This window comes from Coptis chinensis, chromosome 5 (genome assembly GCF_015680905.1).
Source record: "Coptis chinensis isolate HL-2020 chromosome 5, ASM1568090v1, whole genome shotgun sequence".
NCBI lineage: Eukaryota > Viridiplantae > Streptophyta > Magnoliopsida > Ranunculales > Ranunculaceae > Coptis > Coptis chinensis.
Window position 1 is genome coordinate 75,884,204 of NC_141460.1, and position 18,094 is coordinate 75,902,297.

Genomic DNA, 18,094 nt, shown 5'->3' on the forward strand with positions numbered 1-18,094 from the left:
GGCCTGGAATAAATTCCCTTTGTCAGTTATAGTAAATGAAAATAAAACGATATTAATTAAGGCTGAAAATTTTCCGAAAGTATAAATGTAATAGAGAACACGAAAGAAGCTTCAAATGGTAATTTGGGCAAGTATCCATCTAGCTCATTTCAAAAGCTTCAAATGGTAATAGACAAGTATCCATTTCATTTTAATATAATTTAAACTTACCGAGCCAAAAAAAGGTGGGGTAGGTAGATTTTTTATGGACTTATTATTCATGGAGATTACTAGCTTTATTAACCAACCTATACAATTGTACCTAATAGTCTTTCAACCCACTAGACCCCATGTAATACTTTATTCTTATAATATATTATGCTTACCTCGAAAAAAAAAAATAAAAATAATAAATAATCATATTGTCATGTATTATTTTTGTCAACACATTAACAGTATAGAGATATATATATCTGGTAGACTTTTTGAATTTGAGAAATTAATTCGAGAAGGCATACATGTTCTCAAGAAACTGAAACTAAATAAAAATCTAAAATCAAAACAAACTTTAAATTTTCCATATTATATAGCAAACATGTTTCCAAAAAAGATTAAAAGAGTTATGCTTGAGACTTGCAAATTAATTTTGATGGGGGGCACCTCAGACAGATTCTTGATGATTACTATGAGGCATCTGGATAGAAAATTAATTTTGATAAGTCCAGTATGTTTTTCAGTAGGAATGTTAGAATCAGAAATATGCTTAGACTAAAAAGATTTTGGAAAATGAGGCAGTTTGAATCCAGAGAGAAATACCGAGGGATTCCAGTTATGTCATCCCAAAGAAAATCAGAGAATTTTGATTTCCTGGTGGATAATGTCCACAAAAAGATTAAGGGCTGGAAAGCCAAAGTGTTGTCTCAGGCTAGATGAACTACTCTTATAAGCTCTGTGGCCCAAGCAACACCTCTATATGCCATGTCTACCTACATGCTTCTTGTATCGACTTGTGAAAAAATAGACAAGGCTTGTAGGGACTTTTTCTGGAATGGGACAGAAACAGCAAACAGTGTCCACACCATTGGGTGGGAACACATGTGTAAACCTAAAAAATATGGAGGGTTGGGATTTAGAAAAACAAGGGAGATGAATGTGGCCATGTTGGCAAAGTTGCCATGGAAGGCTGCCACTGATGTGGAGTCCATGTGAACCAAAGCTCTGTATAGTATATACAGCAAAAATTGGATTGGTGATGTTGAAAAACCACCTGATTATGCCTCTTTCTTCTGGTAAGGTGTTTAATACTATCAGTGAAGGGGTCCTTTGGAACATCCATAATGGGCAATCCACTTCAGTTGTGAAGGATCCTTGGCTGATGTGCAATGGAAAACCAAGGACCCTTAAAGAGCTGGGGGTGAATAACCCTGATCTTGAGCACATGAATGTGGCTGACCTTTTCAAAAGTGATGGGTCTGGTTGGGACCCTGAGGTGCTAAACCTTCACTTTGAGCCTTTCATAAGGCAAAAGATTCTGGAGGTGGTTGTGAGGCCTTTGGGGGCCAACAAGCATAAAATGATTTGGTGTGAAGATAGGTCTGGAAGCTTAACTGTGAAATCTGTTTACTCCATGCTTAATCATAGAAAATGGGAGGGACAGACTTCCAGCTATAGCTCAAAACCATTGCTCACATCTGGAGGGCTAAGCTCCCAGCTAACACACTCTTATTTATATGAAAGCTGTATATGCTAGGACTCCTTATGGGGGACAAACTGCCCCATAAGAAAGTTCAAGGGGACTTATCATGCCCTTTCTGCTACAAGACCATTGAAACTGACATACACTTGTTCTTTGAGTGTGATTGGGCGAGAGCCCTTTGGTTTGCATCTGGCTTAGGACTAAGGGTGGTTGGACCTGAAAAGGGAACTATAAAAAGCTGGGTGGAAACATTCATGTCCTGGAGTCAGAGTTCCAAGGAGGACATAGCTTATGCTGGAGTGTTGGCTTGCTGCATTTTTAACAACATGTGGAGAATTAGGAATGAGATCAAATTTGAACAAAAGCAAACTAATAGGGATAGGGTGCTCAGGAGAAGCTCTGTGGAGGCTGTGAAATGCATCCAAGTTTTCAAAGAGGAGGGAGTTTCTTCTAACTCTAATCTAGATATGCAATTGAATAGATACCCAACTGACTTTGCTGATATCCCTAATGAATGTGTGGTTATTAGGTTTGATGCTGCTTTCACCAAAGAAACTGGATGGGCAGCAGATGGATGCATTGCTACTAATGATGAAGGCAGAATTGTTGGAGCTGCAACAAGGAGGTTTAAGGCAAGGTCTGCGGAAGAAGCGGAGATGTTGGCAGCAGAGGTGGCAGCTAGAATGACCATAGCAGCAGGCTGGCAGGAAGTCATTTTCGAAGGGAATTGTGCTGAGGTGATTAAAGCTATCACAAGTCCTTGTTGTCACTGGGCTTTGGAGAGCTTGAGAGACTCGATAAACAATCTTGTAGCTTCCTTGCAGTTTTATAGGTTTTGTTAGATAAGTAGGATTTATAATGGGGAGGCTATCCAACAGTTAAGCTTGAGCCGTCTTCCGAAGTGTATGATGGAACAGAATATCCAACCTATGGATTTTTAAGTTAATAGCTATAATATGGATAAGTTAATATCGAAAAAAAAAAAAAAAAAAAAAAATAGAGACTTGCAAAGCCAATATTGTGCCCAAACCTAAGCCCGGCCCATATAGGGTTTTGAGTAGACAAGTCGTTATTAGAAAAACCCTAAAACCCTTGTTCCCTCACAAGTCACATCTTGTTTTCTTCTTCAGAAACCAAAAAAATGCAGAACGAAGAGGGTCAACAGACTGATCTTTACATTCCCCGAAAATGGTATTATGTCCTCATTTTATAACCATTACATTTCTGGGCACTTAAAATAATCTTGTGTTATTTTCTTTTTTGCAGTTCGGCTACCAATAGGTTGATTACGTCAAAGGACCATGCATCGGTCCAGATTAATGTTGGACATTTAAATGAGCATGGGATGTATACTGGAAAATTCTCTACTTTTGCTCTCTGTGGTTACATTCGAGCTCAGGTATCTTTAACATAATGGTAAATAAACTATGCAGTAAATATATACTCTGTCAAATGAATATTAGCTTTAGTACCCCTGTATTCTTCATCTATACTCTGTCAAACTCGTTACCATAGTTGGTAAAGGGTTTATCATGCTATAACCTTTTAGAACAAATTGAGGTAGAATAATTTTTGGCCTTGAACTGATATCGTTTTCTGCTAGTAGATCCTGGGCAGGGACAAATTTTTTTTGGCACTTCTCATGTTTTACTAGGATTGTGTATTGGCATTTTTGGAAATTGATATTTTGATTTAATATATAGTATTGGAAATGATGCATGTGAAGGTATATTTGATGAGTTAGAGAAACGTAGTTTCTGTGAGTCAATAGTTAAGGAAGGCCATTTTGATAAGTATGTTAAAGGACGGATCTTTCCAGGAAGAAAATTCTTTATCTTGGAAATATTGCATATAACTGAAAACATATATTATAAACGTATTGACTATTGAAATTTATCCTTCGTAAATGGCTGCTGGACATGGGCATCAAAGCAATGATTTTTTGTAAAATGCTTAAAGGAAAGCCACAAGTTGAGAACTTATCTGAGTAGAACCGTACATTTCTGAGTCGAGTTGAAATAAAAGTATTGATTGTGTTGCTGAATTGCTGAATTCTTAGAAATCTGACTATAAAAAAGTGAATCTGCTGAAACTACTGGTTGAAACCAATCTGCCAATCAGCTACAAAAGAATCTGTGCAGTTTACTGCAATTGCTAGATTTATGTTTCTCTGCTTCCATGCTCGATTCTTGCGTTTCTGTTTTCTTTATAGTTTTCTTCTCCTAAAATTTTTAAGTGTTTTACTGTTTTCTCTTCATCACTCAATACGTGTTTTCTGTTTGTTCTTTCTCAATTTCTGTTTTCACTTTTTTCTAGCAGCTGATTACGGGTTTTTTATCCCTATATCCTACAATCAATTATTATCGGTGTTTTGACCCAAAATCCTGTATCTTGTAACTCAAAACCGATAATATCTTGTAAGTATTATCAGTAATGATTGCTTGTTTTTCTTTGACAGATAACAAGAGTTTTCGTTTTTGTTCTTTCAATTATTTATAAAACACGGGTGTAGTTTTTCGTCCGTGTAAAAAGATTAGTTCATTTTTTCTATAGTGGTTAATAGTTACTATTTTTTTATAAGAGTAAGCCATATGAGGAATGGAATAAAACGGTGTTTACAAGGCACGCTTATGGTGAGGACTGAGGAACCAAAAAATAGCACTGTTGTTTATGCCTTAACAGAGTTACACAAGGCAAACACCTCAGCCTTGCACCAAATTTTCGCATGACATCCTTATGACGTCAATGGAATGAACTCAAGATAAATTGGATTTCAATCATTTTTTTCAAAATATTTACTTCAACATTGAATTCTTTTAATGTTTTCCAATATTATACCAAATTTGAGAAGATTAGCAGATTATTGAATGTCTAAGAATGTGAAGTCAGTCATAGAGTTCAATTTAACAGAAAAGATTGTGAACAGCATGACATATATGAAATGTGATCTTAGTTTACTGATCAGAAAGATTGATGTTGAAATGGACTAAAGTTTACAAGTCACTGCAATTAAAGAAAGGATCTGGCACAAGCCAAGGGTAATGCAGGTAGACACCATACTCTTTAGCAAAAAAAGTGGACACCTCACTAAGTCACTAGTTATTATGGTTAATGAGAATTTTCCTGTTATGGAGAAATGTCTTCACCTTATGTAAATTGATAGAGCAAAATTAACTGCTAAAAATAGACAATATGTAAAGGTCATATCTGTTATTTGAAGGTCCTATTACTTCCTCTATTTTTTAAAAGAGAAATCACCCAAGAGGAGGGTGGGGGTTTGGCAGGACCCCTACCAGTTTATTAAAATAAATCAAATTAGTAATGGATTACAAGGGGGGGACATCAATCTTACCCCTACTCAAAACTTACATACGAAGAAGAAAAACAACTACACTTATCTAGTGACTAGATGCGTAGGTTCCCTAATCCACAATTATCCAACAGTAACAAAGATCTGATGTTGTTAGGCACCTCATTCAATTCTTGAAAATCACCAGACCTTTGATTCATAATTTCATACTAGCTAATTTATTTCCTTTGTTATTGAAGCTGGTCAAATGAAGCCAAACATGATATAGTACTTGAGGATAAGATTTCAGTAAGTTTCCTTGTCTTCATCCTTGAGCCACGTAGGTTAAAGCGAAAAAAGAAAAAATATAGTCAATATACTAAAACTACAGTATACCTAAACGTGCTAACTGCAGTTGTTGGTCCTCTGGGTGTGAGTAGAAGATTACAATTTTGTTTATAATTTTGCACACTGTTTCTAATTGTGCTAGTGATGGTGGTTGTGGACTTGGGGTCCATGGGTCTAATGAGTTAGCATATTTGATATGATGTTTAGTTTTTATGGGAGTTGATCATCTTCTCAGATATTATTTTTCTATATTAATTACCCTGGGCTTTGTTTTTTCCGTCAATTTGTTGCTTTATCTATTTCCTTTTTGAATGACGACAGGGTGATGCTGACAGTGCACTTGATCGACTTTGGCAGAAGAAGAAGGTCGAAGTTCAGCAGCAGTAGAGATGCTGTTTAGCATTTGAATGTCTTCTGTAGGGAGAGTAATTTAGAACTTGGAACCCTTTTGGTATTATTTTTGGTGAACCTAATAGTTTTTAATCGATGTTTGTCTCAACACTTGGGATACCTGAATCTACATGTTAGAATGAACTAATGAAGTGTGTCAACTGCTTTCTACTTCTGCAATGTTAACCAGCTTTACTTAATTTCCATCCTCATTGGGCGACATCTGAGTCTAAATTATTATTTGATGACTTAAAGAGATATTTAGATACTTGTCTGTATGTACTATGTAGGATTGTATTTGTGTATATATATTTCAAGATGATACCTGCGCTTGTAGATGCTACTGTAAGTTGTACCATAGTTGTGAAATAATTCCTACACTGTCGTCACTCACAACACTCTGTTTGGTTAGGCAGTTGGCACATTGGGGTGGGAGAGGATTTTTCTTCATCCTCCAAAAAATCAAATACTGATTTTGAGGAAACGAAGTGGTAGGTTTATCAGCTTCAGAGAGATTTATGATCCACTGCCTGCAGTGTTGATTCAGTTGAAAAAGAAGAGCGACTGAATGAGAGTTTTTAACGTAATTATGGCGGGGGTGTAGGCGTGTAGCCCTCTCTTTGGATCCAAGGTCCAGAAGTCCAAGTTTGCAGTCAGCTAGTTACCATGGACATAGGAATAGATAGGCAGGGATTTGTCAACTTCTATGCATTATGTTTTTGATCATGCACATCAAGAAACATGTTCTCTGGTAATGTCTGTTTGACTAATTCCTCAGACACTAAAAGTTGGATAAGATATGACAGGAGATAACAGAAAACTAGATAAGATATAGTTTTTAACTTTAGGTCAATTTTAAACGGTTCTTAATAGTTAGTACACCCCTGGACCCTGGAACATCTTAAGCACTGTAATAAAAATGTTCTTTTTCACATTTTAGTTAATGCATCGTAATTCCCTGTTCAAACATTGGTTTTGTTTTGGTTGGTTCAAGACTTCGAGTTTAACTGGATTGCCTACGTGAATGTTCAACTATCCTGATTTCTGAAAAGGGCGAGCTGTATCACCACGACATAATGTTCACGTTCTGTTGGCGAAATTTCTAGTTGATTCTTTTTTGTTTCAGAGGCACATGTTCAAAAGTTGTTGGTACGTTTTAAACCTCTCCATGCAGTGTTGATTATGTTGAAACCTATTATAAATTTATAACTTCGGTGATTAAGTCGAACGTGGACCACTGAAGAGTTCCACAAGTTAATTCAGAAAAACAGACCGCTCATAACAAAATTCATAGTGGTGAACTGTTTGGAAAGGTTATGTTATTCGTAATGTGTACTTGTCAATCTTAATAGAAGTGAAACTGTGATTGTGTTGTACGTGTGTGCTACCTAAAACTTTATATTCTCATTGTATATACAGGTTACTAAGTATCAAACCTGATTTTACCAAGAAAAAGTATCAAACCTGAAAAGAATAAAAGAACTTTAATTTAACAGTCACTGAGACATTAGAACTGGGTTTCGAGTAGCTTCATCGAGCTTTACAGGTCAAAAGGTGGTAAAGAACTTCCAAATAAGAGGCTACAAAAATAATGGAGTCCATTAAGATTGAGAGGTGTGCCTAGATAGTTGAGGCTATTGCCAATTCGGATGATGCCTTATTTCGGTGCATGTCTCATTGTACTGTCCTCTAGGAGAAAGGCAAAACCTAAAACAAAAGTAAGTGTACAAATGCACATCAAATAACCACTCATCACTCATCACCATTGAGTTTTGTGTATTTATGACCACTAACACATCATTCCATTTTCCCTCTACATAGCAAACATTACCCTTACTTGGAAGTTGAAAGACTTCAAGGATGTCTTGCACATTTTTTCCCCATCATCTCATTGACTCATTGTGACAAAAAAAGGTTGTCATAGTGCTTTCTGGCTTTCTGCAACAATGAAGTAATGAACAAAACTTTTTGGAAAGTTATTTGGAGCTTCGTTCTTTTTGGAAAGTTATTTGGAACTTCGTTCTTTTGCATTTGTTGTGTTCGGGGAGTGTAAGAAAGTGTTGAATTCTAGAGGCAGTAAAGTGTGTCAAGGTGCTTTCTCACATGCCCGTCAATATTTCGGAATATGATGCACCCTTACACTAGAAGAGAGAAGCTATGGGGGATGGATTTGTCCAGTGAACAAAACATATGAATAGGGAATAGATAGATGAATGATCTTTCCATGCACGCCACGTGGATAAACTATCCATGACTAACCAATGGTGAACAACCTCTCTTCGATAAATCTGAAACCATGTAGATAATGGGAGACAATATGATTTGAGCTAGTAATTAGACGTGCTCCACCTAGCCATGAGAAAAACAGTTAGTACACATTCACTTTCTCATGCATTAACACACATTTGTTTTTTGAAGTAAAAATGGTGAATGAGGCACTAGCTATTTTCTTGCTAGATTGGTGAGAGTGGTGATGAACTGATGGAGGGGTCCATACTCCATACACTGCCTGGGCAAATAAAACTACTTGAATGGACAGAGTAAAGATAAAGATGGAGACGTGCGACAGGCACTACTTGGATAAGAATGTTGTTGAAACATAGTATCTTTAGATGATCCAACAATTGGGATTGCTCAAATCTTATTGCTATGGTGGGCATAATTCCTTGTAATCCTAGTAGATTTAGATGTTATTGTTAGAATAACTTTACGCAGCAATGGGTTTTGAGTGACATATTGATACTAGCAAGTTGGGGTAGTTTTTGTGATGCTGTATGGTACACTAAATGAACTATCAAGCATGAATGAATATGTTTTTTTCGTTTCCCTTCTACACGTCATATTCCTAATTAGGAGAGTGAAGAAGAATGGATACCATGGCAAATATGTCACTTTATTTGCCTTTAACATGTTTATAATTTTATATATATTGAGACAATGAGAAGCCTAAAAGAGCTCCAATATGTAGACATCCATGATGCTGAACCAGATGCCATTGGAACTACCTGAAGAATAATGCATTACGTTTCACTTTGACTGTTTAACAACACTCATCTTGCTAGTGTGAGCCTGTGAGGTGCAAGTGTGCAACCATGTCTGAAACTGGTACATCTAGTACTCTTGTGACGTACCTTAGGTCATGATCAAAGTATCAAACCACATCCCGTGCTGAATTTTATTCACGTAGTTAAATGATTGGAGCATGTTCGTCTACAGTAACTCTGTTCACACGATAATGGATCAAATATTCCTCATTTTCTTGGACAGTTGTGCACATGTTATTTAAATAGTTTCTGTATATATTTAGGGTGTCTACAAATATGATCGAGGATGCCTCTGCTTCATGCTAATTAAGCACACATATGTCGACCATAGACTATTGAAACTTGTTTGGACCGATACTAATTAATGCAGTGTCGTGAGATTGTGCACCTGACTACCTGAGAACTCAGCATCCCAGAATGCTCACTGAATTTTCAATACTAAATTGACTTGGCAATCAATTTTTAAAGCCATTTTCATTGCCAAATTCATTTAGCACTGAAAGTAACCAATGCAAATTTAAAATTATGTATTACTGCATCAGTATCGTCTACGAAAATATTTAGGGGGTTTAGAAAGCGAGCTTAGCCTGTCTTTCATGCTAAACACATATACGAGGTCTAGGAATATTGGAGTGGTGCCTGTTGGTCTTCTTATATTTGCCTGTACACGCAGTTCAAATGAAATGAAGGATCATTTGCATCCTTAACAATAATCATGCAAGTTCAAAAATCAGGTGTCTGATACTAATTTTTTCTTCGGCTAACTCAACATTTGAAAACGAGATGTTTGTGATCATTTTTGTTTGCACAGAACCCTTTACTTCAAATTTTGCCAAAAACTGCAATATATACAGAGTCGCATATAAGCTCAGTTCGTTTCACTACTACGATAGATATTGTGTGTTGGGGGGTTTGGTCGCACACTCTGGCACGCCTGCATTTTGTTCCTAAACTACATATGCCTACAAACATGTATAGTGTGGGCAAGTTCTATGTAAGATTTTGACAGGTGAACAACAATATTTATTATCTGTAGAATAAGATGCACAAACACACTATATTTGGAGTTAGCAGTTGATCATTCTTTTGTTTGCGCTTCATTTGGGTAAGTTTGTTCCTGGCATAAGTTGAAATGTTACATCTCTTACTGCATATTATTGATGGTAGGTAGGGATTTAAAGGTGCTTTATGTTACAGTACACAATGACAAATAGACGACTGCCATTTTTTATGGGCCGCGGTATTGTCACCCATAAAATAGGACTAGCAACTTTGGGGTGTCAATACCCCCGCCCTTTTTAGGGATCCAGCTTAAGTTAACTAAAAGTCAACAAATGTATATTGTTAGTATTTTTTTTCCGATAAACTAAATTTATATTGTGAGTATATATGACTAAACACTACAATTAGATGAAATGCAACATTTCTGTGAAGATAAAACTTTTGACTTCTGAGTTCTGACTTATTGAGCTACATAACCATGCATTTTTCTCAAGCTTAAAATATCAGATATTCACCTCATCACCTGAGACCATGCAATTGGCCAGTTGGTTAGGAGGTTTTCAAGGACTACACTAGTAAACTGCTAAACAGTGGGGGCGTGAGCGGAGAGGGAGAGGGACAAAGAGAAATAACAGAAGAGATGAGGACAGACAGACAGAAACCAACCAACTTGGTTTTTGTCCGCATAATCCCTTTTCTGCCAAGATCGTTCGCTCCGCTCACTCAATTATGAAATATGGTCTTCTAGCTAGACAACAAAGTGAACTATAAACATATATTATTTCCTGTTTTTTTTCCCTGAAAAAACCATTTTATTTGGCAATTCGAACGTTACGAAAGAGAAACCATCAAGCTCCAGGTTCACACCACACATAAAATAAAAGGGACATACCATATAAAAAATGTCAGTACGTATAACAGAATGGCAAAACACTATTGACTTGTTAAAGGAGAAAACAGGATCAGTTGCACCATTGCCTATAAGGAGTGGTGTAAATGTGCATATGAAAATTGAAAAGTACCTAAACAAGCTTAGACAATCAATGAGATTTTCATGCCATTGAATCGTATTCCCTATATCAGGATTACTATACATTGAGTCAGTGAGGCCCCAATATCAATTTTCAGACACGAACAGTGTGGTGCATATGACGTTGTTTTCTTTTCAAATGTGAGGATATGATCTTCATCAACATAGCAACCAATCAATTTAATGAATGTAGTATACTGTAGTAGTTTAGCCAGTTTAGTAATGCGATTACAAAAGTCTATGATCTTTAATAAATAGGTCATATCACCAAAAGCAAAGTGAGACCCAGTGGCACATACTCGGACTAAATCAGCTACAATAGGCTGGAATCTAGTCAATATGATGTTTAACAAAAAGTAGCCATGACTCCATGAGCTCATCGCATTAGTCCATTATTACCTTGCTACAAGCACACTATCTTAGCCAACAGTACTATATATACACCACATTGTGCTCAATGCCTATGTGAAAGAAGTTCACACAGTATAGTTTTCCTTCTTTCAAATTACTTCATACTTGTGTGTTTACATGGATGGGAAGAGGTTGGAGTACAAAGGTGAGGAAGCGTTGAAGGAACTTGAGAGATTGACAGAAAAGTCGGATGAGGTTCAGGAGAATATCTTGAAAGAGATATTAAAACAAAATGGATTGACAGAGTACTTGAACAAGTACTTGGACGGGTCTACCGAAGTGTCAGCATTCAAGAGCCTTGTTCCCGTTATCACTTATGCTGATATCCGTCCATATATACAAAGAATTGCTAATGGTGAAGACTCTTCTCTTATATCAGGCCAAACTATTACTGAGATGCTATGCAGGTCTCTCTCTTTCTCCTAGTCATTTTTTTTAATGTATTTCAGTTTATTATTCTCAAAATTCTAATAAAGTGTATCGATATTTCAGTTCAGGGACTTCAGCTGGGGAGCCAAAGCTGATGCCTTCAGTTGCGGAGGATCTTGACCGTCGAACATTTCTATACAACCTTATCATGCCCATCATCAACCAGTGAGGCAACATATTTTCATTTGCAGCACTTCATGTAGTCAGATCTTTAGCTTAATTACCTCTCTTTCTAGGCCAGAAATACACACCAGCTACTTTCTTCTCAAATACTGATATTTCCTAGTACATGACAAGTGCCTGCTTAGTTGAAAAATGAGATGTAATGCTTGCTGCATGCATTGATGCTTGGTGAAAGGTTTCCTACTGCAACGAACGCAACCTTTGTTGGTCATAAACTTCCTAGGAGTATATTGTTAGGCGGTGTATTATATCATGATGTCACAGATGAAGCATAATATATCTGTCGCGGATGAATCCAATAACCAGAATGTATACCAGATTAGATCCTAATGATGCTGATTTTTCATTAAGCCTCATGACCGCCATATTTACATTTCACGATTTCTTGATTTTTTATTCCCCATTAAGGCCTTATAAGGAACTAGACTAGGTTCACTAAAACAACTTAACTACTTAAAGGTTGCAATTTTAATAGTTAGAATACTCCTTCCAAATCCAAGATCCAATGGGAAAGCTACTTCAATTGAAAGAAAGAAAATAATCTCATAGCCGTTGGATCTTGGCTTTGGGGGGCATGTCCAATTATGATAGTTGTGAGGGGGCATGTCTAATAAGCACTATTGTTAAATATCTGGGAAAACATTGCAATCTCACATCTCTATAGTCTACTCTCTCATTATTGTATTTACTGGCACACTAACAATTACGTCTAAATATTGGTACTTGTTAGTTGTTACTACTACGGTACTAATGTAGATGGAATTTTGAAACAAGAGAAAAAGTGTTGGATATATTGGTTATAATTTGGTGTTCGATCACTAACATGTCCTTGCATTTTCCTCCCACAAATTTGTACCTACAAGTACATAATTGGTTTCTTAGTCCATTCCTTCTTGATCACGACTTATAGTTCTTTTCAGTAACTTTACTGCGATTCTGCATAAGCAAGCATATACTAAGTGCGCAGGCGTAACATCACGCTTCACGCTTCACGCATCATAATATCTTATCCGCTTTTAATTCCAATTTTAACCCATGCTTTGATAATCTTCTTCAGATATGTCCCCGGACTGGATGAGGGCAAGGCCATGTACCTTTACTTTGCAAAGGCAGAAATGTCCACTCCTTCAGGCTTACCGGCCCGGCCCGTACTTACTAGCTTCTACAAAAGCAAACACTTCAAATGTCGAGCACGCGATCCATTCAACGACTTCACGAGCCCAGATCAAGCCATCTTATGCACTGATGGTGAGCAAAGCATGTACTGCCAGCTCCTATCGGGTTTAGTACATCGTCATCAAGTCCTTCGACTTGGTGCGGTCTTTGCTTCTGCGTTCCTTCGAGCTATTAGTTTCCTTTTGCGCAATTGGGCCTATCTGTGCAACGATATTCGTACTGGTGAACTTGGTTCTAGGATCACCGATCCTGAATGCCGGTCTGCCATGTTGGACATACTAAAATTGCCAAATCCACATCTAGCTGATGAGATCAAGATGATTTGTGCTCGTACATCATGGAAGGGTATATTGTGTCAATTGTGGCCCAAGGCAAAGTACATTGAGGCTGTGGTTACTGGGTCCATGGCCCAGTATATTCCAGCACTTGAATTCTATAGCGCAGGAAAGCTACCCTTAGTATGCACTATGTATGCTTCGTCTGAGTGTTTCTTTGGTGTGAACTTGAAGCCTTTGTGTGACCCTGCTGACGTGGTATATACCATTCTGCCTAATATGGCTTATTTTGAGTTTATACCCTTGGGAGATAGTGGGCTCATGTTAATGGACGAAGAGGAAAAGGTGCCCAGGAGTAAGCTCGTGGACTTGGCGCATGTCAGAGTGGGATGCTATTATGAAGTCGTGGTCACTACTTATGCTGGTAAGATGTCCAAAGGAAACATGAATATTCATGTCATTGAATCATTGCTGATCCAATGAAAATATTAGTTCCTCAATGGTTAAGATCATAGTGATTAACAGTCTCTTCATTGTTGGTGCAGGATTGTACAGGTACCGCATTGGCGATGTCGTTCAAGTGACTGGGTTCCACAATCGATCCCCACAACTCCGATTCATCTGCAGGAGGAATGTGGTCCTAAGCATTGACAACGACAAAACTAATGAAGAAGATCTTCACAACAGTGTTACCTCAGCAAAGAAGCTCCTTGAACCTTACCATGCTCTACTAGTCGAATACACTAGTTTTGCGGACACCTCTTCTGTTCCTGGCCACTATGTGCTGTTTTGGGAGATCCAGCACTACAAAACTAACGGCGCCGTGAATCGAATGGAGGCCCATGTCCTTGAAGAATGTTGCATGGTTGTGGAAGAAGCCCTTGATTACGTATACAGGCGTTGCCGTACGTATGACAAGTCAGTGGGTCCACTGGAGATACGCCTTGTAGGGCCAGGCACATTTGAGGCACTGATGGATCATTTTATCAGAAATGGAGCTTCTATCAATCAGTATAAGACACCAAGGTGCATCAATTGTAAAGCGGCTCTTGAGTTGCTTAATTCCATGGTTGAGGCCTGCTTCTTTAGCCCAAAAAATCCTACTTGGAACCCATAGTGTAGCACCATTGACAAATGACAAACATGCAAAAAGGGTACTCGTTCCTGCTAAGAAGTTATCATGTCGTAAGTCGTTCGTAACTGAAAAAGAGATCACTAGCTGTTGTGATCTCATAAACAAATTAGAGAACTCTCTTCCTAGAATCTTAGTTATTGCCCTTAGTTTTTAGTATTATTGTTATTGAAGATAGGTGGAAGTACAACAAGATGTTGGATTCAGATAGAGACTGATGAGGAACAATAACAATGTATGAAGTATGAACTTTTGTTAGATTAATTATTTGTTGTTAAATCAATTATAAGATATATATATAATGTCCAATCATAAGACGCGTGATCAGTTTTGTCTAACGTTGTGGGGTTTATCTCGTCAAATCAGCACTCCCACTGCCAAAAGAAGTATATATATGTTGTTTTATATTGGCCGGTGATGCTGAATCACGATCAACTTATTAAAAAATATCCAAGCTAGGCGTTGACTTCAGATGCTGTATAGACGTAGTGTGTCGTCAACTTTGATTGCTAACCTCATGTTTAAGCATACCCGACATGCGCATGCAATAACATTCCCTTTCTAAACGTCTTTCATGAATTCAGGAGAGAAAAAAAAAGGGTGATATTCTACATACCTATAAAAATACTCCCGTACCCCATAACTAACTCAGTTTTTGCTATACCCCAATAACCGCTTCAATCCAATAATATCTTCCAAATTAATTTGAGATATTTCCAATAGGAGTAAAGAAAGAGAAAAAACAAAAAGACTGAGAGACTCATTCCAAAAAGAAACAACAAATAAAAAAAATTGAAAATAATACTCTGGACCTTGAAGAATATTTGTGTTACTACAGCACACTACACAATAAGAGAACTTCTAATAAAAGTAAAAAAATGCCCAAAAAACAAATTGTTTTTTTCCTCTTGTAGAAGTTGCTTCAAATTTGATTTTTTTTTTCTTATTGCAATTATTTCTTCTTCATCATTGTAGAAGGGTTAAAGGAGTTTAGTAGAAATATATCAAATTGAAAATTTCTCAAACGGAAAATGAGAAAGACAGCAAAGAGCATCAATGAGAAAAAAATACATTAATGGCTGATGAGTGAGAGGAAGAGGAAGACTAAATTCTACAATTTTATCTCCTTTTGTAAAGGAGAAAAAAAAATGACAGAAAAAAAAGAAAAATAAGTGCGAAGGGTTTGTGTTTGCTGGAAGGATAAACACTTATTTTGTTTTGTCTTTGATATACTTAATAAAAGAAAGGGTAATTTAGGAATCTAAATGTGTCTTAAACAATTTTATTTATTTATTTCAAAGTTCGGGTACAGGAGTGTTTTTATGGGTATGTCCAAGATCACCCAAAAAAAAATGCTTAATACTACATTACTACGTAATTATCTAGAATAAGTTGTGTAAAATCTAACATCACGATTATTAGTTATGGATTCAAGGCAAGGGCAATATAATCCTTGGACAAGATTCTGTGTGGACAATATAACCCCTTGGCGATGGGCCCACCTCAGCAGCCGGTCGGTCAAGCCGTCGCCGTGACAATGCAAAATGCCTTGACCCAAAAAAAAATGTGGCTCAATCTATACGACTATATCATTAACTTAAAGGGCTAGAGTTACATCGGCAAATCGAGTCACTCACTACCTTAATGTAATACAAACAGCTTACTGGAGTTACTGGCTTAATGCAATATATATATATATATATATATATATAAATGGTGCAAGTCTAAAAGTATATATATACGGGTCGGCTACGTCGACATACTATACTAACATACTATCTTGACATACCCAGCCAACCGTTAGATCAAACAAAATCTAATGTCCAGATGTGCTTCTAATAACCAAACAAATAATTTTAAAAAAGGCAAAATTGACAATTTCTTTTCTCAAACGAAAAACCTTTTCATATTCCTCATTCACGTAGCTTCTTCTTCTCTCTCTTTTTTTCTCCACCAAAGAGAAATGGAGTCGCATCGTTCTCCCTCACTCAACTTCTCTCTCTCAAATTTTTGTTCGGTTTAGATAGCATTAGTTCTCTCTCTCTCAATCTTTTTCATTCACGTTTTATTTTTGTTGGACCGAGATCGCTCTATTGGAGGAGATGAAGATTAGATTTGAGGCTCTCTTTGTCGAAGATTAAAAAAAACTAGGATTGTCGAATTCGAAAATCATCAATTCCGACCAATTTGCTTCTATTCTATGGAAAAATCCCATTGAAGGATGGCCAAATTTTCGACTTTTTTTTTTAGAACTGTGTTTTTGTGAAAGATGATTTTAGTTAATAGCAATTGTAAAAGTTACATTTTTGTGAAGTAAATTTTTGTGAAGAATTTTACCATTGTTTATGTCATTATTGATGCATTTTGGGATTTATCCATTAAAAATATGAGGAAAATATATTTGATGAAATGTTCCATCCACATTTCCGTCATTTTTGCTGGTTGTTTCTTTAGAATGGAGCTGGATGACATTTTCGTAATATTCCCTTTTGAAATATTCTAGGTTGTGCTAGCAGGATGTGAAACAGAAATGTTTGGCACCAAAAGAATAGTACGTACCACATTCATAAGCAGTTCATGTTAAGAACATGTATAGAAGAGGCAACTTTTTGGTGCTTTCGAAAAGAGGACTAGTGTTGTCAGTGCCTCAAGAAAACAAATCAAATCCAAGCAAATATCTAAAGATTCTCAGGTACACCCAAGTAAAATCATTAGAAAGATGAGAGACTATATACAAAGACAGATTTCAGAAGTTCAAGACTCACATGAAGCAAGGAGTTATATCAAATTGGTGTTCAGTACCGTTCAAATCTCATCCTTCTAATTAACTAGGCTATAGGACATAATGAAATCACTAGAGACAGTAATGGTACTATTCCAGTGGCTTGTATTGGAAGTGGGAAACCGGATTTAGTAATCTTTCAAGAATAAAAAGCTATGGAGGTAGGACTACCCGAGAGATGTTTGGATCTTAATCTACTCAGAGTCAGAGTTAAGGTAGCATCATATCCGATGAGAGCTGTACAAGAGATATTTGTCTACCACATTGTTTGCCAAAATTTCAAACTCCAAAATCCATCAACAAGGAATGTGTCAGAGTTATTTGTACATCAGTGAGGAACAGTTACCACATTTTGTCTGCCAAAATTATGACTTCCATTAACAGCTACCAGATTGTTTCCTAATAACAAAAGGAATAGAAAAAAAGATTGAATGATTCAGCACCTAAAATAATAGAAAAATAAATAAATCAATAACAGCAGTTCTTTGAACGCATAAGTCATTTCTTATTGCTCGACATCCTCTCCATGCAAAAAAACATTCACCACACTCCTATCAAAATTCAGCACACCCGCTATCAAATTTCAGCATCTCTTCCCCACTCCTAATTAACCGCGTTGCTCGCTAGAAGTAGTAGCCTACAAGTAAAAGACATGTTAAAATTGGAAAAAATATATATAAGTATGCAAAATTAAATTTATTATAATACACATTCTTACGTTTTTAATCTTCTCTGGACAATTTCTTGAGTCGTGTTTTGCAATCTTTTGGCACGATTTACAGAACCTCCCATTCTTTTCTTCTTGGGCTATCTCCCTACTAGACTTTATTCTCTTATTTCTCCTTTTTGTTTGAGAAATATTTGGGTTCAAAATTAAAACTTGTGAATCAAAGATTAATTAAGGGGTTAATTAAACTTAAAAATAAAT

General features: G+C 36.7%; 3 protein-coding genes across 3 annotated transcripts; all 3 read left to right on the forward strand.

Moving 5' to 3' along the window:
* The first annotated feature begins 1,737 nt into the window (after positions 1–1,737).
* On the forward strand, positions 1,738–2,517 carry LOC147498944 (uncharacterized). The gene has a single exon (XM_086563378.1). It carries the CDS (start codon positions 1,738–1,740, stop codon positions 2,515–2,517), a length of 780 nt encoding a protein of 259 aa, XP_086419504.1.
* A 189-nt stretch (positions 2,518–2,706) lies between these two features.
* On the forward strand, positions 2,707–5,902 carry LOC147498945 (small ribosomal subunit protein eS21y-like). The gene is made up of 3 exons (XM_086559084.1): positions 2,707–2,866; positions 2,942–3,074; positions 5,634–5,902. Exons 1-3 carry the CDS (start codon positions 2,817–2,819, stop codon positions 5,697–5,699), a joined length of 249 nt encoding a protein of 82 aa, XP_086415210.1. The 5' UTR covers positions 2,707–2,816; the 3' UTR covers positions 5,700–5,902.
* A 5,309-nt stretch (positions 5,903–11,211) lies between these two features.
* Positions 11,212–14,693, forward strand: GH3.9 (putative indole-3-acetic acid-amido synthetase GH3.9). The gene is made up of 4 exons (XM_086560779.1): positions 11,212–11,596; positions 11,682–11,783; positions 12,859–13,676; positions 13,798–14,693. Exons 1-4 carry the CDS (start codon positions 11,307–11,309, stop codon positions 14,367–14,369), a joined length of 1,782 nt encoding a protein of 593 aa, XP_086416905.1. The 5' UTR covers positions 11,212–11,306; the 3' UTR covers positions 14,370–14,693.
* Positions 14,694–18,094: the final 3,401 nt, after the last annotated feature.